At 54.4% G+C, this 25,294-nt stretch overlaps 1 protein-coding gene across 1 annotated transcript; it reads right to left on the bottom strand.

Annotated features, from left to right (window-relative positions):
• Positions 1–2,224: 2,224 nt before the first annotated feature.
• Positions 2,225–23,940, bottom strand: SLC6A7 (solute carrier family 6 member 7). Its single transcript, XM_006138235.4, has 13 exons — positions 23,535–23,940; positions 20,827–20,958; positions 20,176–20,410; positions 18,826–18,964; positions 17,348–17,482; positions 16,136–16,239; positions 14,672–14,796; positions 12,720–12,832; positions 12,499–12,630; positions 11,862–11,961; positions 11,268–11,368; positions 10,084–10,251; positions 2,225–4,142 (listed from the first exon to the last, which is right to left on the bottom strand). The coding sequence occupies exons 1-13, from the start codon at positions 23,938–23,940 to the stop codon at positions 3,933–3,935; spliced, it is 2,100 nt and encodes a 699-aa protein (XP_006138297.2). The 3' UTR covers positions 2,225–3,932.
• Between the last annotated feature and the right edge of the window lie 1,354 nt (positions 23,941–25,294).

Below are 25,294 nucleotides of genomic sequence, written 5' to 3'. Positions count from 1 at the left end.
GAAGGGTCGCCAGGCTGCTGCTTGGCTCACAGAGCGCTCTGCTGGCCCAGCCACTCCGAGAGCACATCCCCTTTGACACCAGCTGTTGCCTGCCTCTTCCTCGCCCCACCCCTATTGGATTCCCTCAAGCTCAGCAAGCTGCCTTTTCCTGGACGGCCAGCACTGCCTCGTGTGTTTTCACCTCCTTTCCGGGGCCAGCAGGATGTCTGCAGGGCTTTGGTCTGCGGGGGGCTGTGCCTGTGCTCAGGGGTGGAACAGCTGTCCGCACCATGGCCACGTGTGCTAGAAACGGCCTGTAGCACTAAGCATGTGGTACCACAAAACTTTGCCCATGAAAGTGATCCGCAATCAAACCCAGTCTGGGCCAGGATAAACCTGGGGAAGATACCGCCCTTCAAACCCCCAGGCCTGATTGCTCAGGAGGCCTGGGGATGCCACAGCCCGGAGCCAGGAGAAGGATCATGACGGTACCACAAACCTAGCACAGAAGCAGCAACCGTTACAGGATGCCTCTGAGCCTATGACACACAGACTGGTCATTGGACAGACAAACAGACATTCCCCACAGGACACACAGGCACCGTGTCAATTGCTGGATGTTCGGAGGTATGATTTGGATACACACACGGGTGTTTCTATGGAGAGCTGAGCTATTGGAGCTGGAGGCAGACTCAAACCATAAATTCCAGATCCAGATGGAGCCTTGAAGTCCACGGGGAGGTGGTTGAGACCTGGGGTGTGGCTGAGCCTATTGTAACGATAAAGGGCCCTTTTGCAAAATTTTGACGTGCTTGGAGCCAGGATTTGGTTCTGACTCATCCCTAATACAGCCCTGGAAATCTGGGTGTCTAGGAAGAAGTCCAGCTTTGGGGGCTTCCCATCTGGAGGGACCCCAAGCACAGCCTCGCTACTGGTTACATTGGCGTAGCTGCTTCTGGTCTCCCTGGGTATGTCTACACAGGAATCAAGGACCCCAAGCAAGACCGCAGCAGCCTGAGTCAGCTAAGTCTGTGTAGACATTAGGACCTTGTGGGGTCGCAGCACTCGGCTCCAGCTCATGTCTAAATGCTTACCCAGTGATTTTTCAGCTCTGCAGCCCAAATCAGCTGACCTGAGCCACCAGCTCAGAAGCTGGATATGCAGAGGATCATGATGCGGAACATCGATGGGCCGAAGGCCTCCAAGGAGCAGGTCTCTGCGTGATCATAGAATCATAGAATCATAGGACTGGAAGGGACCTCGAGAGGTCATCGAGTCCAGCCCCCCGCCCTCAAGGCAGGACCAAGCTCCGTCTACACCATCCCTGACAGATGTCTATCTAACCTGTTCTTAAATATCTCCAGAGAGGGAGATTCCACCACCTCCCTTGGCAATTTATTCCAATATTTGACCACCCTGACAGTTAGGAATTTTTTCCTAATGTCCAATCTAAACCTCCCCTGCTGCACTTTAAGCCCATTACTCCTTGTCCTGTCCTCAGAAACCAAGAGGAACAAATTTTCTCCTTCCTCCTTGTGACACCCTTTTAGATATTTGAAAACCGCTATCATGTCCCCCCTTAATCTTCTTTTTTCCAAACTAAACAAGCCCAGTTCATGAAGCCTGGCTTCATAGGTCATGTTCTCTAGACCTTTAATCATTCTTGTTGCTCTTCTCTGCACCCTTTCCAATTTCTCCACATCTTTCTTGAAATGTGGAGCCCAGAACTGGACACAGAACTCCAGCTGAGGCCTAACTAGTGCAGAGTAGAGCGGCAGAATGACTTCACGAGTTTTGCTTACAACACACCTGTTGATACAACCTAGAATCATATTTGCTTTTTTTGCAACAGCATCACACTGTTGACTCATATTCAACTTGTGGTCCACTATGACCCCTAGATCCCTTTCCGCCATGCTCCTTCCTAGACAGTCGCTTCCCATCTTGTATGTATGGAACTGATTGTTCCTTCCTAAGTGGAGCACTTTGCATTTCTCTTTATTAAACCTCTAGGCAGGGACAGGGAGTTTGGCACCTGTGTTCAGGTTGGCTTGAGCTCAGGTGAAGGGAGGCATTTAGGCCGGTCCGTGCTGTGTCTGAAACACGCTGCTCGAAGTGAAAATCCCCCTCCTTCCCCACACGGTGGCGCTGCCCACTACCGAATGGTGCCAGGGAGCCGCCAGGGACCACCCCATGTGGCCCAGTGCGCAATGAAAACAGCACGCACAGAAGGGTGGCTCTTCACTTTGTTTTCAACGTTACACCAAGGACACGGGCGCACTCGAGAACACACGTCACCACACACAACACACCACCCGGGAGGCCGCCGAGGGTCTGAACGGCTGCTCCTTAAGAAGGAGGGTGCCCGGCCCCCTCCGTACACCACAGCACCTGCAGGACATGGGCTGCGGATGCACAGATGCACCCATGCCAGCGGCCAGACCCCACCGGCTTGGAAAGCTCAGGCCACAGAGCCATGCTGCTGCCAGGACTCTCTGGCCTCCAACGCTGAGGCCGTGGCTACGCGCTGAGGCCTGGCGACAGGGGAAGGTCTCCCAGCCTGGGCGGGTTTCAGCGGAGCCTGAATGTGTACACGGCGAGTCTGCTCTCCTCAGCACGAGCCCTGCAAGCCCCACTCTGCGGGTGGAGCGCTCAGCCTAGCTGCCACCGAGTGTTTTTACTGGGTGCTGTGCAGATGTCCCTGCGGTGGTGACAGACCCGCCGATTGCTGGTGGAGGAAGGTGTGGAGAGCTGCGTGTGGAGGAATTGCAACAGAGCAGATAGGGAGAGGATTGCCCGGGGGCAATCAGGGCACCCCTGGAGTTATACTGCCAGTCTGGGACTTCCCTATTGCCGTGTGAGATAAGGGGAGAGCACCCTCCAGCCCCCTCCCACCTCGCACTTCGAGAGCAGGGACTACCAGGGAGCTAAGGGAAGATGTTCGGTGCCCACCTCAAGTGGACTCTGGTACCGGAGATTTCTGTCTCCGCATTTCTGTGGGGCTGGATTTCTGTCCTTGACTGGAAAGGACGTTGCAGGCAGCCCCTCAGCGGGGCGGGGAGTAGGGGGGTTCCGTGCCCAGCAAGCAACTGTGCAGAGAGGTTTTTTCCATTCCTTTCTGCGGAGTTATTTTAGTAACACTTCCAACGTCTCCTCATTCATAATTCACAGGGCAGTCAGCTCAGCACAAGCGAACCAAACCATGGCGGGTCTGGCGCATCCTTCGCTCCAGGGCTGAGATGGCCGAGGCCACAGCATTGCAAAGGAATGGAAGAAACAGGGCAATGGCAGGAGAAGTAGGGGCCCTCGGCCTGCACTCTGCTCCCAGAGCTTTCCTTTCCCCTAGATTCACTTATCAGGAATGGCCATGCTGGTCTTGCTGGAGGATCTCAGTAGGAGTGGCACCTACAGGCACCGGGAACTCACAGCGCTCCACTGACAGGGCAGGGTCAACCAAGACCTCCTTTCTCCACAATGTTTGTGCGTCATTGGGATTAAATAGGAGTTAGCAACAACAAACAACAACAACTGGCCTCGTTCGCCAGTGTCTGGCTCACTGAGGCCTGTGCAAAAGGAGTGCAACGTGGGTGCATGTCACCGTCTTTACACAGGAGTCAATAAGTCATGACTCTGGGTGGAGACCACCCAGGCTGGGGGAGAAGGGGAGGCCTGGTGAGGGTAGGGTCCAGGTACCTGGTCCCAGACACTGGGGTGCTAACACAGAGTCATTACACAGCTTGCCACACTAAATGGAAAACTCAGCAACACTGGTATTCTCAGCAACGTTCTCCTGGAGAGGCTGGGACGTCCCGTGGGACTATGGAAGGTCAGCAGCTCGCAGCTGCCTCTAGAGAGGCCGGTTCACCAGCCCGAAGTGCCTAAGTGCAACCATGGAAGTTCAGGGGTGCAGCACAGTCCCCCATTCTCTGCTCCACACAGGGCTCGTGGCCTCCTCACATCATGGACTCCTCTTCTTCCTCAATCTCCCGGTCCACCTCGATGGCCGTGTTCTCGAAGCTGGTAATTCCCCCGTATTTCCTCATATGGACCATCAAGGGCTTGGGGGACTGGCTGCCAGCCAAGGTAGCCACATACATGCCGGTTCTGTTCTCCTCCAGAGAAGGGCCCCAGTCCATGGTTGGCCGGCTGGCTTGCTGGATTCTCTGTGGTTGGGATCGGGAGATGAACAGTCGTGTTACACCTGCTACCTGGGGCCACGGGGTACATGAGCCCCTTTAAGCCCATTGCTTCTTGTCCTCGCATCAGAGTTTAAGGAGAACATTTTTTCCTCCCTCCTTCTTATAAAAACCTTTTAGATACTTGAAAATTGTTATAATGACCCCCCCTCTTTTCCAGGCTCAACAAACACACTTATTTCAACCTTCCCTCACAGGTCATGTTTTCTAGACCTTTCATCCTTTTTGTTGCACTTCTCTGGACTTTTTCCAGTTTGTCCCCATCTTTCCTGCAGTGTGGCACCCAAAACTGGACATAATACTCCACATGAGGCCTAATCAGCACAGAGCAGAGCGGAAGAATGACTTGGTGTGTCTCGTTTACAAGACTCCTGTTAACACATACCAGAATGATGTTTGGGTTTTTTGTTATTTTTGCAACAGTGTCATCCTGTTGACTCATATTTAGCTTGTGGCTCACTCTGACCTCCCCAGATCCCTTTCTGCAGTACTCCTTCCCGGCACTCATTTCCCAGCGTGTATGCGCGCAACTGATTGTTCCTTCCTAAGTGGAGTCCTTTACATTTGTCCTTATTGAACTTCATCCTATTTAGCTCAGACATTTCTCCAGATCATTGTGAATGACAATCCTATTCTCCAAAGCACTTGCAACCCCTCCCAGCTTGGTATCACCTGCATATTCTACAAGCGTGCTCTCTATGCCAGTATCTAAATCGTTGATGAAGATATTGAACAGAACTGGTCCCAGAATTGATCTCTGCAGAACCCCGCTTGTTATGCCCTTCCAACTGCACTGAGAGCCATTGATAACTACTCTCCAGGAATAGCTATCCAAGCAGTTATACACCCAAAGGCTATGTCTAGACTGGCATGATTTTCCAGAAATGCTTTTAATGGAAAACTTTTCCGTTAAAAGCATTTTCGGAAAAGAGCGTCTAGATTGGCACGGACTCTTTTCCACAAAAGCACTTTTTGCGGAAAAGCATCCGTGCCAATCTAGATGTGCTTTTCCAAAAAAAAAAACCCCGATTGCTGTTTTCGCGATTGGGGCTTTTTTGCGGAAAACAAATCTGAGCTGTCTACACTGGCCCTTTTGCGCAAAACTTTTGAGCAAAAGGACTTTTGCCTGAATGAGAGCAGCATAGTATTTCCACAAGAAGCACTGATTTCAGACAGTAGGAAGTCAGTGCTTTTGCGGAAATTCAAGCGGCCAGTGTAGACAGCTGGCAAGTTTTTCCGGAAAAGCGGCTGATTTTCCGGAAGAACTGGCCAGTCTAGACACAGCCCCACCTTATAGTAGTTCCATCTAGGTTATGTTTCCCTAGTTTGCTAATGGGGTCACATGAGCCTGTATTCAATACCTCACTAAGTCTAGATATACCACAGCCTCCACTTCCCCCTTGGCCTCAAGGGAGGCAGCTCTTGAGCTGCTGTGCTCTGTCCATCAGGCCATGGCCTGACACACCTGCAGGCTAACCAGCAGGGTGAAGGGCTTTGAGAGCAGGGACACTGGGTGGGGTAGAGTGAAAGGTGGGGAGGGGCTTCCCCTGTGAAGCAGCTTCCCTTGGTGCTGGGAAAATCTCCAGCTTCCCCCACCAGAGTTGATTAAGCCACTGCCTTAATGAGCAATCAGCAGCTACCAGCAACCAGCAGAAGCATCTGCTTGCATAAGAGAAGAGGGGCGGGGGAGGAAGGGGGGGTGGAATACTCAGGCACAGAGGGCAGGGATTGGCTGACTCACCCTTCCATTAAAGACTGGAGAGGTGGGGGGGTAGCCCTGTCCCAAGGCATGATGGGAAGGAAGCTCAGTATAAACCCCCCCTGCAGTGTGCTAGTAACCTATTGGTCTATGGGGATGGGGCAGGGTGTCTTGAATTAAGTGGCTGCCTGTGTTATGGTGGGTCCTAGGGGCTGTGGCTTTGCTGTGCAGGAAGTAGGAACTGATGGGGGGGGGGGGTCCTTTTATTTTATCACTCTATATGCGAGACTGGACCAAAGCAAGAACCCAGCTTTATCCCTCCCCGGCTGCCAAAGCTGCAGAGACACCTGGATCTGGGTGCAGCTTTGCCTCTTGAGCTTTCTCAGCTGTGTGTTTCCTTCTGTCAGGGAATTAGAAAAAGAAAAAAAACCTGAAAGAATCAGCTTTCCCAAGGACACGCGCCTGTCGCTGTCTTGGGAGTCAGCTTGGTCATGCTGCCTTGGGAGAGCTGGGGTCTGTCTCGTTGCAGCGGAGTCTCTGGGAACTTGGCTAGGGTTCCCCCTGGTCTAGGGCACAAGCGAACTAGAGTTCTCCTCCTACCTCCTAGGGGGTGGTGGCTGGAAGCCACCCATCTCTGCTTCTGGGCCAGGCAGGAGGGATCTAGGCTTCTGGGGTATGTTAACATGGGAGTGGGAAAGGCTGTTGCTAAGGTTTAGGGGTGTTTTTCTACAGCAGCAGGGAGAGAAGATGCTGCTAAACATGCCAGCTCTGTCTACACTGGCGAGTTCTTGAGCAAGAGCTGCCGTTCTTCTGCAGAGCATTCACACTGCCCGCCGCTCTTGCGCAACAAGATTTACAATAAAGCGTGGGAAGAGAGGGTTTCTTGTGCAAGAGCTACGCTCTTTTCGCACCAGTGTAAGCCCTCTTGCGCAAGAAGGCAATGTGAATGGGAGGCAGGGGTTTCTGGAGCAAGAAAGCCCTATGGCTAAAATGGCCAGCTGAGCTTTCTTGCTCAAGAGAGCATCCACACTGCCATGGATGCTCTTACGCAAAAGTACATGGCAGTGTGGACATGTTCTAGTGCAAGAGTTCTTGCGCAAGAACCTTTGTGCAAGATGTTCTTGCACAAGGACCTGCCAGTGTGAACAGAGCCGCACAGGGCTAGCCGAAACTTCAGAGCATCAGCCAGAAGCTGGTCTGCCGCACTCCACATACCCCTGTCCCTAGCTGCTGTCCAAAACCCGAGGCCATGCCAAACGCAGCTAGGGCCCTTTGTAGGCCCATGTGCTCAGTTGTTGCTCAGAGGTGCCCTGGGCTCATAGAGGTGGCTTTTGAGGCAGTAGGTGGGGAGCCTTAAGCACAGACCCATTAAGACCCAGCATTAACGGTTGTGAAGGAGCCTCGCATGTTACAGTGCTACAGGCACTTATTATTTCTGTCCCTTCCCTCTTCGTTGTGCATCATGTAGGACGGTGGAGACGAGGTTGAAGCGCTGCCCTGTGGAAGGGAAAAGCACAGCTCCAAAATGGGGACTTGCTGGCTAGGCAGCTCTACTGCTGAAAAGGATCTGGGAGGGACAGAGGGTCACCAGACGATCCTGTTAACTGTGGGATGCTGCAGTGTCAAAAGTCCCTCAGGGAGGTGTAACAGGGGTCTTATATGTCAGCCAGGGGAGGAGGTAACTGTCCCAGCCTGCTTGGCACGGGCAAAGCCTCAGCTGGATTCACGCATTTTGGGAGCTGGGCTTGAAGAAAGACGTGGGCAGACTGGAGAGTCCAGAGGAGAGCAACACGAACCAGCTGTGCAGAAAATTCTGCTGTAGGAGGAAAGGTTGAAAGAGCCGAGCGTATTTAGTCTGGAGAAGAGAAGGCTGAAGGGCTCCGTAACAGCCTTCAAATAAACAAACAGTGGTTCTAGAGGGGGCGGTGATCAATTGTTTTTGTCCACCAATGGCAGGGCCATAAGTCATCAGCTTCGTTTGCAGCAGGGAGATTTAGGTTAGAGATCAGTGTAGGCAGCAGGGCCAACAGCCTCGCTAGGCCCCTGGGTAAGGCAGGGGGGGGGGGGCAGTTCTGCACTCCTGGGAGAGGCGGAGCCTCATGGGGAAGGGGCGGGGCTGGGCCGACCAGCCCTCAAGTGCCCTCACAACAGCCCAGAGCATGCTCTGGCGGCGATTTAAAGAGTCTGGGGCTTTGGTTGCCTTCACTAAATCACCAGGCCCCGGGGCAATTACCCTCTTGGCCCCGGGGCAATTACCCCCTTTGCCCCCATTGCAGTTTGGTTCAATGACTCTCAGTGCCCTCGCTGTACAAAGAGGCCCAGCACCCCTGGATAGTCGGGAAAACGGTGTAATGAGGAGGACAGTGAAGTGCTGGGACACGTTCCGGGGGAGGCTGTAGGCCTGCCCCCATGGGAGAGCTCTACGAATGGGCTGGGCAAACACTTCTCAAGGATGCGCCTGGTTTTCTCGTTCCTGCCTCATGCCAGGGAAGCAGATTTGATCTCTGGCGGTCTCTTCCCGTCATAGGCAACTAGTGGGAGGGACACAAAGGGGGCACTGGCCACGGGATCTCCCCACGGGACCCCCACGCTCACCCCGTTACCTGGGGTGGGGGAGTGTCTGTCCCACTGCTCTGCACCGGGGACCAAGCAGCACCCCAACCAGCATGGCCAGAGACGGCCTGGGACTTGGGAGAGTGCTGCTGTGTCACCCCCTCTCCTCCCCCCATTACCTGGCGGGGGAGAGGGGCTCCATCCCTCTCTTGCTGCTGCGTGGCTGGGGGCTGCTTGGGAGAGTGCCGCAGCCCGGCAGCATGGCTGGAAGAGGAGAGGATCTGGCCCTGCCAGCTGTGGGTCCCTTGCCCCGCCTCACCACGGTGGGGGGAGGGGCACAACCCTTCCTGCCCCCTCCCCCACATGTCGCCCCTGCTTCCAGGCCTACGTTTCTGTGACTCAGGGCCAGCCCACGATGGGACCACGGAAGGCCTGGGCGAGCCACGTATGGGAATCTGTTCCTCCGGGTGGGCTCTAGCCTCTGTCGTCGGAACTGCGGTTTCCCGAGGCAGATCCAGGGAGTCTCACTGGTTTCGTCGTGCAGCTCGCAATGCGAACGTCCCAGCCGTCGAGTGGCTCAGCGAGACGCAAGCACGCCCAGCGCGGCTGTGCAGTGTGCCACGGGAAAACCCCTCCCCAGCACGCTGCCTCCAGACCCCCTCCCAGCCCGGAACCTGTGCCCAGGCCCTCTCCCGGGGAGAGCCACGCTTAGGGATGTCCCAGTCTGTCGCCCTAGGGCCTGGCAGAGAAATGAGGCAGGGCCTGTTTCCTCTCGGGATGAGCATGCCAGTTCTGCAGCTGGAATAACCAGGACTTCTCCCGGGAAGACCACAAGAGGGGGCCCCACACCAGTGTAAAGACTGGTGCTGTCCTGTACACCAGCTCTTGGGATTCGCTGACCGGGAGGGCGGGAGGAGAACCGGTGGCTACCCAGGTGAGGCCTTGGCCCGGGCTGGGGCAGCTGCATTAAATCCACTCTGTGCTGGTTGAACAACACAGGCCTGCCAGGACTCCTGACATTCTCCCTAAGGCTGGGCAGAGCTGGGAGAGGGAGGGAGCTATCAGACCAAAACCGCAGTGAGTCCGGAGGGAAGTTCCCCTAGACACGCTGCAGTGAGAAGGCGCCGGATGGGCAGGCTGCATGGTCAGAGTAGCTGTGTCAGGCCCCTGGGGTGGGGGTGGCTCCTGGAAGGAGTGGGGTCTTGGGGTGCAGCGGGAGGACGGGGAATAGCTTCCCCCAACTGGCCCTTCAGCACCTCCGGGAGCACACCACCCGGGGCTCCAGCGGTGATTTAAAGGGCCCAGAGCTCCAGCCGCAGCCGTAGGAGCATTGTTGGCTCCCAACACCTTATAAATTGCCAGGCACCAAGGCAACTGCCCTCCCCCGCTCCCCTTCCGCCAGCGTGTGATAGCCCAATACGAAAGGAGGCCCCATTCTCAGCTGTCAAACCCGGGATCAGCCCCCAGAGCCGATGGCTAGAAGACTCCCAAGCGAGTCGGAAGGGTTGTCTTTTACCCAGCGGGACCCAGAGAGCAAGACGATGACACAGAGAAACGCCGACCGGGGGGGAGAGCTGGGGAACGCTGCCAGGGGAAGAGACGCCCTGGAGAGGTCGAGTCCCGACCCTTCGTACAGGATCCCCGCCTGCCCCTTACCTCCCACAGCGTCCCTTCTTCTCGGAGCACTGCGACCACCATCCCTGCGGGAATCATCAGGCAGGAGAACAGCCCCATCAGGATGCCCAGGACCTCGGCCCAGTACGGGAAGCGGTAACTCCCATACTCCGAGGGCTGGTACTTGACTATATTGTACACGAGCAGGGTCTGCAACACAGGGAGAAAGTCCTTGCTGGGGCTGTGTGAGCCCCGGCCCCGCAGTGCGAGCTGGCCAGCGGGTGACAGGAAAGGCCTGTCTCTGGGACGCACAATCTGGTTCACCAACCAGCATCACGCGAACTCTCAAATGAAAGCCGGGGTCACATGGGTCACTTGTGATCTGTCAGTTCCGCGCTGTGCAAGGAGCTGGCTGCTCTCGCTGCCGACACACTCGTCGCCTGTACCTGTCTGTGTTGGCGAGGCACGCTGGGGGAGGCAGTAGCTTTTACTGGACCAGCTTCGGCTGGTGAGAGCAGCAAGCTCCGTGGAGCTCTTCCTTCGGCCTGGGGTAATAAACACGCTGCTCTTTTCACTACCAGCGTGTCTTCGACACCCACTTAATCACAAGCAAGACTCTCATGCTGGCAGCAGGAGGGAAACAAGGTGATTCCCAGACCTAGCTACCCTGAGGATCATCACAGGCTGGCATCCAAAATCTGCTGAGGATTTCACACTCAGACCCAGCCTCAGAACATAGTGACCCCTCCTGGGCCTTAGAACGTAGTGACCCCTCCCGGGCCTTAGAACGTAGAGACCCTCCCCGGGCCTTAGAACGTAGTGACCCCTCCCCGGGCCTTAGAACGTAGTGACCCCTCCCCGGGCCTTAGAACGTAGAGACCCTCCCCGGGCCTTAGAATGTAGTGACCCCTCCCCGGGCCTTAGAACGTAGTGACCCCTCCCTGCGCCTTAGAATGTAGTGACCCCTCCCCAGGCCTTAAAACTTAGTGACCCCTCCCCAGGTACCTGGGCTCCTCAGGGTGGGATGGGAAGGGGCTGCACAGCCCCCACCAAGACAACGCAGATTAGAGGCCCGTGCGGATACTAGCGTGTAAGGACCACTCCATTCTGCCGGCTGAGAAGGAGATCCAGGGATTCTGGGAAATGTTTTGCCCCAAAGGGACTCATCCAAATGGTGTGGTGACCATGACAACGGGGCGTGGGCAGAGTAAGGGAAGCTCAGTTACCAGCATCATTGCCGGCGACAGGCACATCCAGCAGGCTTTGAAGTACAGCCCGGGTTTGAAGCCCAGCATCATGTGAATATCCCGGCAGAACCTCTTTATGCCTAGAGATAGGAGGAGATGGCATCAGAAATCACCCAGTCCCTCCTTGCAATCCCCTGGGCTCCACGGAGCCCCCATCCCGGGACAGCTCAGGGACTGGGCTGTGTCTGCCATGGGGCCAGAGAGCCAGCAGCACCAAGGGGGTATCGTTTCTCCTGCCTCACAGAGAGTTTCTCTGCTCGGAGCTGAGAGAATAAGAAAGGGGGTTCACTTAGCTGGCTCGCTGACCCAAACGTCTCTGGCTTGATCTGGATAACACCAGGGAAGCAACAAGAGCTGAGGGGTCTAGCTGAGGGGTCTAGCCCTCGGACATGGCGTTCATCTGCACACACTAGACATTACACCCGCTCCAGCAGACACCCACTGAATCTACTAGTTTCTCCTCCCAGGCTCTGACTCCCATGGCCTTGTTGCCCCACAAGCTTTTGCATGAACCTCTAGGTATTTCACCATGTTCCCTGCTCCGGAGAATCCATGGAGGCCTGTTTCCCTTACCATAGACACGTGTCACCACCAGGCAGGTTGTAATCACCACTACCATGAGTCCAAACCCAGCACTGTAGTCATCCAGCAGGACTAGCCAGTACATCCCTCCCTGGAGAGAGAGGACAAGCAGCCAGACTCAGGGAAGGACCCATTATTCCCTCACCTTTTGGGACGTCTTCTCTTGGGGTCCTTTCCTGGTTACATATGGGAGGCTGAGTTTCAGCCACCTGACAATTATGGGGCAGCTAATGCGCAAGTCACCTGCCAGTGCATCTACCCTGTCTGCGTGCTTGTCCAGTCAGGACAGAAGTAACGTCCTGTCACGTATCAGGCCAAACGCAGCTGAGATTTTGAATCTCAAGTGTGGAAAATTCACGCTGAATTGATAATTCCCTGGCTCTGCTGGCTGAATAAATTATTCCCTGAGACTGAGTCACGGCTCTGTTATTAGCCTCTCTGCTCCGTTGGCCATATTCGGTGAGACAGACCCTCCATCCATTTTTCTTCCCAAGCCCCCTCCTCCTGCGTTGGTCATATTCGGTGGTGGACCTGACAAACATCCCCCTGTAAATACTCCTCTAAGTGAGCCCTTCAAATCCAGTCGAAGCTGACTCGGCCACGCCGGCCGGTGGGACGGATCGCCTACCTCTGTCGTGAGAATGAGCCCCATCAGGTACATGGCGATACAGATGATGGCTGAGAAAAACGCCTTCTTGGGCCGCAGGTAATAAGGAAACTCGTCTGTCACTGCAGTAACGATGGTCTCCAGGAAGGCGAACTGCACGTGAGGGAAACAGGCTGCTTTAAGCCGGGGGCGGTGTGCTGGGGAGAGGTAATATTCCTGGGACTCGCACGCTGTGTCCTTACCTGGCTGTCCAGGCCCAGGGTCAGCAGCATGAAGAAGAAAAGGAAAGACCAGAAGGGAGAAAGAGGCAGCATCGTCATGGCCTGGGGGTACACGACGAAAGCCAAGCCGGGACCTAGGGGACAGGCCGAGAATGAGCCGGTGAATGGGACTGTACAGCATCCACGTCTGACAGCAGGCTGAGGGAGCGGGGCACGGGTACCCCGGCAGGTGGGGGAGAGGTGTCTTACAAGAGGTGTTCTTAGGCGTGGGATCTAGCCGAAGCAAGGTGGGGCTGGCACAGTGGGAGGGGGCAGGCGTCCAGACTTCAAAGCTTTTTAGAGAAACAAGAATGTTGCGCATGGCACGATGGGCACGGCGAGCCCTTGGCCCCCGCAACGAGCACATCGACCCCTCCCCCCGGCCTGAGGTTCCCCACCCCTGCTCTATGGGAAGCCCTGCTGGTGGCTCCTAGCTGCTCCGTCCCAGCCTCCCCAGCTGGAGGAACAGCAGTAGCACGGGCTGAGGATGGAGGAAGTCCCCTGCACCTCAGTTCTCCCCACTCACTGCAAGAACGTAAGCCCCCGACGGCTGGGGAGGAGCCGGCGTGGAAACGGCCATTGAGAGGGGAAGCGGCAGGATCAGTCTCCGGAAGCCACTAGAGGGGGGCCCTCTGCCCGGCCTCCTTCGTTATCCACCCACCAAGGCCCTGTCTGAGTGCTGCCTGCTCCGCTCCCCCCAAACCTACTCCTCTGCCTCCTGCTGCACTGATGCAACAGGCAGTGCCAGCCCGTGAAGCTGTGTGGCTTTATTCAGCCTGGTGTCTGTCTGGCGCTGCTCCCCACCACCCCGCTGCCACCCCGGATGCGGCCTGGTACGGCTGCAGCACGTACAGGAGCCCCGGGGGGGGGGCGAGAGGGGGCTCAGCACTGAGCGACAGGGGATGTCACGCAGGGCCGCTCCTCTGGGGCTCGCCACAGGAGCTCCTGCACCGCTGTGCTTGGGTGGCTGACGTCTCTCATACGGGGCTTCCCCCCGGGCCTGCCATCAGTCAGCGGCTTCGCAGAGAGGGAGCGAGAAGCTGGCTCTTCAGGCTGGTTATTGCTTCAGTGCTCTGGCCTGGTTTTGGGGTAGGGGGGCTGTCTAGTGCCCACATGCTCAGGCACTGTGTGTGCGGCTCAGTGCCTCCCCCCTGTAAGGAACACCAACCCCTCCTCCACCCATGACCTGGCAGTGCTTGGTGCCCATTGCACTGGGCACGGAGCGTCCCAGGGGCTCCCAAGCCATCTCTCCTGCGTGGCATCCGACCCCCAGCTCTCTGCCTCTTGCCAGGCCTTGCTTTCAGTGACACCTGCTATGGGTTTGCCTCAGTGCTGGCTCATGGGGGCCTGCCGGTGTCCCTGGAGAAATAGGTTCCACCTGAGCTTAGATTCCTCCCTGGGGATGCCTGAGCTGGCTCCGGCTGCTTTCTCCACCTAGACCCCCCCGTTACAGTCCTGACACAGCAGCAGCTTAGACTCATGTCAGGGATGGAGGGATAGCTCCCTGGGAAAGGCTCCGGGCCCAGCGCCGGCTGCACTGGTGGAGACAGTGTGGGCAAAAATGCCATGGAAATGGCCCCTGTTAAAGGCTGATTTCAGGCTCCATCAATTGGCTAGTTAAACTGTGCTCCCAAATTCTGAACTCCTGCGCTAATGCCTGCTCAGCCCCAGGCTTGCTATGTGGCCTTCTGTGTCTCAGTTTTCCCACCCACCACCGGCCAATAACCACCCCCCACACACACTCACACACCTTGTCGTGTGTTGCGATCGTCCAGTGAACAGTCTTTACAAGTGCAAAGCCATTATTGTTTTAAACTATTATACCTGAGTCTTATAAAGAACTACATACGTACCCCAAACAGCACATGCCTCCCCCCCCCCCCCCACACGCATACCCACACGAAAAAGAAGGAAGGTATTTTTATTTATCTGACCTGCTTTTGCCACTTGGTTAACAGGGACGCCCAGTTCCTCTGACATGTAGCCCAAGACGGAGAAGATGGCAAATCCGGCCAGGATGCTGGTGATGGCGTTGCCCAGGGTGACTATAAACGTGTCCCTGCAGAACAGACAGCAGCTGATCTGAACGTGTCCCTGCCACAGCCTGAAGAGACTGCGCTGCTGAGAGGTCACAGGGGGTCCAGAGAAGCGAGAGGAGGCAGATGCTGACTGCTGCAGGCACCAAGAAAAGACCCACTTTGGGGGCACAAGCTGACCCTGGCACCAAGCTGAGATGGGTGCCCTAGTTGGAAAGAGAGAGGGCGTTCTCTGTTCTCTTTGGCAAGCTCAGCATTGAGGAGCCGATGGAGAGGTGGACTCACAGAGAAGCCAGAAAAGTGGAACCATCTCTGGGCGCCTTCCCAGGCTGCTTTGGGGTTTTATTACTAACATCAGGGAACACCAATGCTGGGGGCTCTCATGCTTGTTCTCAGCCCAGCTCGGCTGTGAAACACCCCTCTCAGCTCCTCAGCGCCTGCTGGGGGCAGGAATCCGGCGGGAGACAGCAGCCCTCAGTGCCTGGCTTTTGCTTCTCCTGCATGGTTATGCAGACGTGGGCACCTCTCCTCACAGGCTGCCACTGGGCTCCATGCATCCCTGTCTTCCCTGTGGTTCTCACCTGCTTCTTTCTTGTATCTGCCACTCTACACCAGCGTTTCTTAAAGTGTGTTCCGCAGTACACCTGTGTGCCGTGAGGCAGAGTTGCTGACTCAAGTCCCACGACTTGAACTTGAGTCCAACTTAAGTCACCTAGGTGACTCGACTTGAGACTCGACTCGGGTTCATTGTTTGTGACTTGAGACTTGCTAATTTTGTTAAATCGACTTGGTGAAAAAATTGTCCAAAAATGCCGATATGGATGGCTTGTACCAAAGCGACTTGACATTTTTTAAATTAAGACTTGAGACTCGACTTGACACTTGACTCGAAAGTGACTTTAGGGACTTGAGACTCGACTTGGACTTGACAAAGACAACTTGAAGACAACACTGCCGTGAGGCAATTGGAGGTGTGCCGCAGAGAACAGAGTTCAAAATGGCTGCCCTCTCCTGATAAAAGGGCAAACTGTTCAGGTTTTGTTTTGCTCAACAACTTTTCACTGAGGGCTTTTTTTTTGGTCAACAACTTTTCCCTTGGGAATGGCCGCCCTTAAAGGGGCAAGTCTCCTTTTTTTTTTCTCTCTAAACAAAAAATCCTTGGTGTCCCCCATAAAAAAAATATTGTTTGGTGTTGCTTGGTCTTAAAAAGTTTAAGAAACACTGCTCTACGCCATGATATGCAGCTTCCGTTCTGGGAAGAGGGGCTTTGTCTAACGAGAAGGACCTGGCTCAGCTTGAACCCCTCTGTGAGGGCCATCCTGAGGCTCACCTCCATTTCCCATGTGAAGGCTGGAAACCCACCTGTAAATATTCTGGTGGAAGGTGTTATACGACGCGAAGGTGAGCAGGCCCCCGAAGCCCACCCCGAGGGAGTAGAAGATCTGCAGAGCCGCCTCTATCCACACCTGGGAAGAGGGAACAAGCAAGAAGAATTCACTGCACTGAAAGGAGGGCAAATCTCCGCTCCCCTTCGGAAAGTGCTGGTCACTTAGGTAAAGTGAGGCAGCTTCCAGTGCCCTTCACTGCTGGGCTTCCTTCCCCGAGAACTACAAAATACCGCAGTGGCCTCCTGCCCTGGCCTGGTGCAACCAGCCTCGGAAGGTGTTTGGAGTCCATGCTTGGACTTCTCCACTTGCTCTGAACTGGAGAGCCTATCGGATCTGGGGGTGCCCACGTGGAAGAGGGAAGTCAGCCTACTTGCATATTGGTTACATTAGATGGCCCCAGCAATGGGCCATCACCCCAAGGAGGCAGAAGGGAATCAGCCCACGTGTTTCTGCACTGGCCACAGGGGGCCCAAATCCAGAGGAGCTGGCCGGCCGGGGCACTCAGCTGTAGCTGCTCGCGGCCAGCTCCCTGGCTGCCTTGCTAAGCAGTGGGCAGCCAAGCAGGTGAAAGGGACTTGCTGGGGGGGTCCCAACCCCTATGCCTTTAGCAACCCCCCAGGGGGATGTGATACGATAGTACCCGTAAAAAATTTCCACTTCTGCAAATTACTAGGCACAATTAAAACTACGCAAACGTATTCAATCGCTCTTTAATACACTGAGATGATGGGGTAAAATAATTAACGTTAGCTAAGCAGTAATGCTCAAGAGGTGAGCAGTGAGAGGGGAAGGGCAGCCAAAGTTATATCTTGCATGCCTCTTCCCCAGTCTAATTGTGCCCCGGTGAGGGTCTGGCGGCAAGGATCTGGCTGCAAAGAATTCCATAAGTGGGCGTTTCCCCCTACGATGAAAGACAGGAAATGATATTACATCTTTTTGGCAGGCCAATCAGCTACCCAGAGTGTTAATTAGAGCCACTAATAATCAGCTTGACCTACTGTGACATTAAACGTCCTTATACAATGGCAGCTTTTCTTTTCTGCACGCGTCAGATTGGGGGGATTCCCCTGCTTTGCGTGTTGGCATCACTGGAAAGCAGCCGTCAAAAGCCGGGATCCCAGACTGATGCGGTAACGGAACCTCGCTCTGTAGGGGAAGTGCCCCGTCCCCGTCCCCATCCCCTTACCTTGGAAGACAGCAAGTGATCAAACTGGGGGGTGAGGTAGAACTCGATTCCTTTCCAGGCCCCCTCCAGCGTCACGCCCCGGATGAGCAGCATGATCAGGATGAAGTACGGGAAAGTGGCAGTGAAATACACAACCTGCAGGAAGAGCAGATGGAGCTGAATTGAAGACCTGTTCTTATTGCATTGACCCAATACACAGGGAGCTTCACCTGATGGCCAGCAGCACAAGCCCATGCTGAAGAAGATGCCCTGCAGGGAGCGTCTCTGTGCAGCTAAAAATCTGCTTTATCTTGCCCCTTGCTGCTGTGTGAGCTTACGAGCTGGGAAACACAACCTTGGACAGGCCACTGTGAGCGTAGAATCATAGAACACAAAAACTGGAAGGGACCTTGAGAAGTCATTGAGTCCAGTCTCCTGCCCTCACGGCAGGACTAAACACCTTCTAGATCATCCCACACAGGTGTCTGTCTAATCTGCTCTTCAATATCTCCAGAGTTGGAAATCCCACAACCTCCCTAGGCAATGTATTCCAGTGTTTAACCACTCTGACAGTTGGGAAGTTTTTCCTGATGTCCAACCTAAACCTCCCTTGCTGCAATTTAAGCCCCTTGCTTCTTGTCTTGTCATCAGAGGCCAAGAAGAACAATTTTTCTCCTTCCTTCTTGTAACACCCTTTTAGATACTTGAAAACTGCTATTCTGTCCCCTCTCAGTCTTCTCTTTTCTAAAGTAAGCAAGCCCAATTCTTTCAGTCTTCCCTCATAGCTCCTGTTTTCTAGACCTTTAATCATTCTTGTTGCTCTTCTCTGGACCCTCTCCAATTTCTCCACATCTTTCTTGAAATGCAGTGCCCAGAACTGGACACAATACTCCAACTGAGGCTTAATCAGCCCAGGGTAGAGCAGAAGAATGACTTCTCGTGTCTTGCTCACAACACTCCTGTTCATGCATCCCAGAATCATGACTCATATTTAGCTTGTGGTCCACTATAACCCCTAGATCCCTTTCTGCCGTATCCTTCCTAGACAGTCACTTCCATTCTGTGTGTGTGAAACTGATTGTTCCTTCCTAAGTGGAGCACTTTGCATTTGTCTTTATTAAACGTCGTCCTGTTTATCTCAGCCCATTTCTCCAGTTTGTCCAGCTGATTTTGAATTCTGTGATAGATCCATGCAATTGACTGTGGCCCAAGTCCATGCTGCTTTCATCTGAGATGTGGCATTAAACACATTCCAGCCCTGAATCCTGGGCGGCATTTGATGATGTGCAAATTGCCACCCTCTCCAAACTGTGCCTATTGATAGCCATTGCAGTTAGCAAGAGAGCTAATTCCCCTAATTGGTATTTTCAAGAGAGACATATGTTCACCCACGCACACACCAGTACTGTAGATCCCTGCAATTGAATGCTTAACCCCATCAAGTTCATTCTTGTGCAGCAAAAGCCGACGGGCTGCAGGAGAAGGACTCGTGGTCTTACCTTGCCGGAGGACTTGACTCCCTTGAGGATACAGAGATACACAATGACCCAGGACAGCAACAGGCATAGGCACAGATTCCAGCGGATTCTCCCAGGATCCCCGATCCCAGAGCTCCCTTGGATATGCAGAACATAACGACTAGGGCAAAAGGAGACCCATTAATAAACAGGCAGGGCCCTCCCTTCGGTAAGGTATCTGGGACCACTCTCCTTGTTGCGATCCCAGACTTTACGCAGCAGCAGCAGCACAGAACCTGAAGCTAACGGGGACTGTGCCAATAAAAGTGAGCCTGAAAATCCCTTTGCATATAAGGGCAGCCAGGGATGTGACTCTGATTTGGGGGGCCTTTAAGTGAATTCCTGACCACTCCTTAAGGAACCGAAAGGTCCTCAGAGAAAGGCTGGATTTTAGGTGAATTGTCTCAAACGATGCAAAAGAGCTATTTTCAATAGGCTACAGTTCCAGTGTCCCAAGGCCATGTACATTAACCCGACTGCTGAGTCACGTGCTTCTTCCATGGGAGACTCCATCATGGCCGGAGAGCACAGATGTTCATAACCTAGCAACTGAGAACATGACTCCCAGACTTGCCTCTGCCACAATGGGCACCTAAAGGGTCAGAGGATGAATTTTCTATGGCCTGGTCACCCAAGTGTTTGGAGCCTCACCTGCTGCCAAGCATCCTGTGCTTAGCCCAATGTAAAATGAGGCTCAGGGGGTTTGTACAGCCACAAAAGCTGTTCAAATTCCAGCCTTGAAGAGTCAGAGAGACCCACTTCTCCCACCCCATAAAGAGAAGGACTGCTTTGAAAACAGTCCATGGAACCATCACTAGTGGTCATCCACTAACCACAGCCCTGCATCCCATGAGACAGCCAGTGAAGCATCAGTCTCTGCGAGTGACTAAACTCCCAAGACTGTGCAGCCGCCTGTTAGAACAGCCAGCAACAAACCCAGGCCGTTGCTGGCACCGGGTTCTGCTGAATCAAACAGGCACACGTCACATAGTACAAGTGCACACATCCCGGCTCAGACCCAGGCCCCTCCGGCCATCACCGAGCGCCAGCGTTCTGTATCTGTGAGTAAACAGCAAACTGTCCGTCAGCAGAGCCAGCCCCGAGCAGGCGCGTGATCCCAGCAGCTCAGCTGGGGTATTGCGTATCCCCCCCAGTGCAGTGCCGCAGGCCAGGCTGCGACAACAGCCCCCAGCTCCTCATGCACTTAGCGAGTGTGAGTGTGCCCCATGCCACAGTGTGTGTGTTGTCAACCCGTCGCCATGGCGCCTGCCTCAGTTTCCCTCACTCCGATCCCCGCCCCGCTCTGTCCCCCTCGCTTGCTAGCCTCCTTACCTCCAGTACTCCTCACTAGGGCTGACCGTGTTCGTGAGATTGAAGGGGGTGGCAGCATTCGCTGCCTTGATGACGTGGTGGTCCAGGCACAGCTCGGTGTTCCACCAGTTGCCGCAGTGCTGCCAGGGCAAGTTGTTTGTCAGGGACGCGAAGAGGTAGAAGAGAACATAGGCAATGATCATGTTATAGTAAATGGCCACCAGCGAGACAATCAGGATCGTGCCCATGCCGACACCTATGGGAGGGGAGACGTAAACACAGCTCAGGGCCACGGCAGAGATACAACACCCACTCGCCCTCCCCACTGGCATCCAAGGGGGCCCAGGCCTTGGTACCAACAGACCAGCTGTTAGGAATCGAAAATGAACCCTAAACCACAGCCAGGAGCTGTCAAAGCTGAGCCACATGAAGGAATTATCACCCGCTATGCGGGGGGGACGGGGGATGGGGGATTGCACAGGGCCAGTGTGATTATTTGTAGGGCCTAGTTTGAATACATGGAATAGGAGAGGGGCATATCCATACCCATACCTATCTATCCCCACCCACCCACCCATATATATATATATATCTGTCTCTCTGTCTCTCTCTCTCTCTCTGTGCCGGGAGGGCAGGAGGGAGGAGAGGACGGGACTGGGGTTGGTCACACACCTTTGAAGAGCGGGCTTATTCTCCAGATAGCCAGGGGCCCGAGGCTGGAGAACTGGCCTAGGGAGAGCTCCATGAAAAAGATGGGGATGCCACATATTGCCAGCATGATGAAATAAGGGATGAGAAAAGCTCCTGGAGGAGACAGAAAAGACAGAGAGGGTGAGACGGGAGACTGATGCAGGGACAGGCGATAGATACAGGTATAAAGCTCCTGGAACCCTGAAGCATCTCAGAGTGACCGGAGCCAATGCCTGGACGGTGATTTGACCCTGTATCTGTGGGATCCCTCCCCCACCGCTGCAATACAGCCCCTTCTGCGGCCAACTGCAGTTCCAGCGAGGCTAAGCATCAGTTCTTAGGTCAAGCTTTCAACGCTGGGGGGGATTTCAGCTGGCCGAATGGAATTATTATCGCTGGACTATGGTCAGGACCCCAGGGCTAGCACCTTTACATGAGGGAAAAGGTCCAGCCAGCAGGCCTGGCCTTCATTTTACATCTCTTTTGCAAAGGTGGCACCCCAACAGCAAAGTGGCCCCTTGCATCAGGTTCCTGTGCTGGCCAGGAAGCCTGCCGCCAGCTGAGTCTGAACTAGAGATGTGTAACCAGTTAACCACTTAAATTGAGCCTGGTGGGGGGTTGCTCCAACTCAGGCTGGAGCACTTCCTCCCCCCCCCCCCCCCATCCATGGTGTGGAGCAGTGGGCCAGACTCCCTCGCCATGGTTTGGGCTACTCCAGCCAGGTTGGCTCTGCCGCAGGCGGGGGCTGCCCTAGCCGGGCTGGAGCACCCCCCTACCCGCAGCACAGCGGTCTGCTCCAGCCAGGCCAGGCCTGTTGTGGATGGGGGCTGCTTTGGCCAGGTTGGGCCTGCCATGAGTGGGGGCTGCTCCAGTTGGGCTGAAGTGCCCCCCACTCACATCAGGCTGCTCCGGCCTGACTGAGCCTGCCGTACCATGCTGGAGCAGCCCCCCACCCACGTTAATAGGGTTTCCAGGTGTCTGGCTTTGAACCGGACAATCCAGTGTTTGAGCTTTCTGTTCGGGAAACAAATTGAGAAAATAGAAATGAGAAAATAGAAATGTCTGGTATTTTCTAAATAAGACGTCATGTAGATTGTGATGTAATGTCAAGTGTGTCCGGTATTTTTGTTGAGACCATCTAGCAACCGTACCTGGTAAACCGTACCTGGTAACTGGTTAATCGGATAACCTTTCACATCCCTCATCTTAACCACTTCCTGCAGCATCTGGGGAATTTATTAGAGGCACCCAGGCCCAGCTCTGACTCAACGTAGCTTTTAGAATCTGGGCCAATGAGAGCTGGGCAAATAACGCCTCAAGAACGGTTTATTTCCTGTCCTTGAATTCTCTGCAAACAGCCTGTCATAGTCTCCAGTTTATTTACTGTTCCAACTTACTAGCAAATATCTCTCTGGAGTACCAGTAATTCTTCATCTGCAGGCTATTTGCAAATGCCCGACTGAGAAGATTTGTGCAGGATGGCCATAGGATGATGTGTCCCTTCCTGCAATGGGTGACACGTGTGAGCAGACAAAAGCCTGAATTTCAGGAGTCAAGTTGGCAATTGTCACTGGTGGTTAATTATTGCCTTGTGAAGAGTCTGTGACATCGTGGGTTTCACCCATATTCATGCTGGGGAAGTCTGTTGGGTGGATCATTTGTAGGGAGTGATTGCACAAAGGGCAGGATTAGACAATGCCAATTCGTTCCGTGAGTGGGATGAATATTCAGGGGAAATGTTTGCTCTACAGAGATCTGGATGGGACCAACACCAAGACAAGGTGGCTGCAGAGGTGGTGCCAAAGACCAAGAGGGATTCATAGACCTTAAAAAAACAATGAGTAGTCCAGCAGCACTTTAGAGACTAACAAAATATATATATCTACAGCATCGTGAGCTGTATATCCTTCCAGGGCATCATCAGATGAAGTAATCTGCAGTCCCGAGTAAGACACCGTACGGAGATACCAAGCCTCACAGAAGTGGACTAATCTACTCAAGTCAATTCTAGGCTGCCTTTTCAGGCCAATCTGAACAGAGACCAGGCAGAGGCAGGTCTCTTGGGGCACGTCTAGACTACATGGCTCCGTTGACGGAGCCACATAGATTAGGGTTGTAGGCTAAGGGAAATGAAGCGGCAATTTAAATAATCGCCGCTTCATTTAAATTAAAATGTCTGCCGCGTTGTGCCGGTCAGCTGTTTGTCGGCACAGCGCTGTAGTCTGGATGCTCCACGGTCAACATCAAAGGCATTTGTCGACCTCCCCGTTATGCCTCGTAGAATGAGGCTTATTGCCATCAACAAAACTGCCGAGTTCTGTCGATGTTACGTCGACAGAACTTAGCGGCAGTGTAGACGCAGGTATAGTTTTGTCGACAAAAGTCCACTTTCTTCGACAAAACCCTGTAGTCTAGACACACCCACACTGTCCTTTGCATCTACACTTTCATGTCAACAAAGCGGCTTGCTTTGTCAACAGAACTGGATGTAGTCTAGACGCTCTTTGTCAACAGAAGCTTTGTCGACAGTATCCGTCGACATAGCCTCTGTTGACAAAAGCCTGTAGTCTAGACGTACCCTGAGAGGGGAGGGGAGAAAGGGACATAAGCAAAGCTTCCTTCTGTCACGAACCCCTCTCAACAAGGGTACAGAAGTGGCACGACTGAAGAGGGGATGATGGAGCACGTACCTCCTCCGTTGGAGTAAACTCTGTACGGAAACCTCCACACATTCCCCAACCCCACGCAGTAGCCGATACAGGAGAGAAGGAAATCCAGCTTCCCGGTCCAGTTCCCTCGGTCTTCTGGGTACTCCATCTCCAGGTCTCCATCGCCTTGGTCGCTGGGGCTCATCAGCAGGTCTGGAATTATGGGCTGGCAGTGAAAGAGAAGAAGGGGAGGCGGGGAGAGGGAGGCAAGGGAAGAAGGAGAAAGAGAGAACGAGGAAAGGTTGGGAGAAGAATGTGCAGGCCCCAGCCGGGAGGATGAAGAGAGGGAAGAGAGGCAGAACGGGTTTGTTGTGGAAATGGAGACAGTAGGAAGGAGGAGGCGTGAGACACAGGTTAGAATTCGCTCAAAGGGAAAACACAAACCCATGCCTGGGGATTCTCCGTGGATGCCCAGAAACCCTCTCCCAAGCACTGGGCGCCACCTTGGTATAATTTTTGACGGTGCCCAGAACAGGTCCAAGTAGAGTCATCATGTCCATAGAATGCACTGGGGCAACCACCCTGGGCCCACACTTTGGGGATCCCTGCACTTCAGGAGTCCAGGGCAGCCTGGGGGACTACCCGGGGGCCTGGATCCTGCAGGAGTGAGCCACCTGGCTCCAGCCTATGCAATGCCCACTTCACCCTTTCCTCTAAGTCACTGCTCCTGCTCCACCCCAAAGCCCTGCCCTGCCTCTTCCCAGTTTTGCCCCCTCCCTCAGCGACGCCACGAGCCAGAAGGCCGGGCGGAGCAAAGTGCAGCAGGCTGGGCCAGGTTGCTCATGGCTGCCAGTGCCAGGCCCACTGCAAGCCCCCCACCCCGGTTGCCCTGGACCCCATGTTCCACTGAAGCCTGGGGCCCCCAAAGTGCGGGGCCTGGAATGGCTGCCCCGGGATGACTCTGAAAATATAAACTCAAACATCGGTGGACCTGGGCCCACGTTCCTAGAGCCTGGACCCTAAGGGCCCATATAACTCACCACCTATACCCTAGCACCCTTCTGCCTGCTTTTCCCACCCAGAAAATGCCGAGGTTGTAGAGCCGGAAGGGCCGATGAGGCACACCTAGTCTGACCCCTGCTTAGGGGAGGTTGTAGAGCACGTCGGGGCCAGCGTGAGAAGAATGACCCCACTGTGACACCCATAGAGCCTGTATTGGCAAAAACCAGGACTGACCCTGTTTGTACCCCCTTGCCGAGTGGGACACCCCAGGACTGCTGCCTTGATTTCACAGCTTTCTGCATTCCTGTTGGCTTGCAGCACAGTGATGCAGTGGTAACCCCGTGCCAGGTGTAAGATCCCTTTCATGCTGAGTGAATCTGACCCCTGATCTGCAGAGGGCCTGCTGCCATCGCAGGGCAGGATATTAACCCTTTCCTCCCCCCTCCCCAGGATCTCAAAGCTCTTCCGCAGCTCCACAGGATTGTGGGGCAAATCTTCCAACACAGCTCAGTTTGGATAAGCTCCCAGATGCCGGCTGTTTAGCTGGAGCTCATGCTCTTTGATCTGAAAGTCTGGCTGGGGAGCTGGCTTTGCAATAAGATACGCAGCCCTTTCTAGTGAAACATGCAGACCCCTTTGGAAATCTTACGTACAAGCTGTGGACCCCCAGGGGTCCGCAGACCACGAGTTGAAACCACTGGGCTAGAAGATTAAGGCTGGTCCTTACTTTATCGCAGCAGTTCCAACCTTTTCCAGATGGGGATCCGTTTTGACAATTCAGGAAGACTTGGTGACCCAGG

The sequence above is a fragment of the Pelodiscus sinensis genome, chromosome 17 (genome assembly GCF_049634645.1).
Source record: "Pelodiscus sinensis isolate JC-2024 chromosome 17, ASM4963464v1, whole genome shotgun sequence".
NCBI classification, from domain to species: Eukaryota; Metazoa; Chordata; order Testudines; family Trionychidae; genus Pelodiscus; species Pelodiscus sinensis.
This window is presented reverse-complemented; position numbering and strand designations above follow the sequence as displayed.

Excerpts from the sequence above, each read along its gene's own strand:
- SLC6A7 (XM_006138235.4), bottom strand. The coding sequence starts at position 23,940 with ATGGGTTTGTGTTTTCCCTTTGAGCGAATTCTAACCTGTGTCTCACGC. Across the intron at positions 17,483-18,825 it reads GAGTCAAGTCCTCCGGCAAG|GTTGTGTATTTCACTGCCAC; the intron begins GTAAGACCACGA and ends CTCTTCCTGCAG. Across the intron at positions 12,631-12,719 it reads CCCTGGGCCTGGACAGCCAG|TTCGCCTTCCTGGAGACCAT; the intron begins GTAAGGACACAG and ends CCTCACGTGCAG.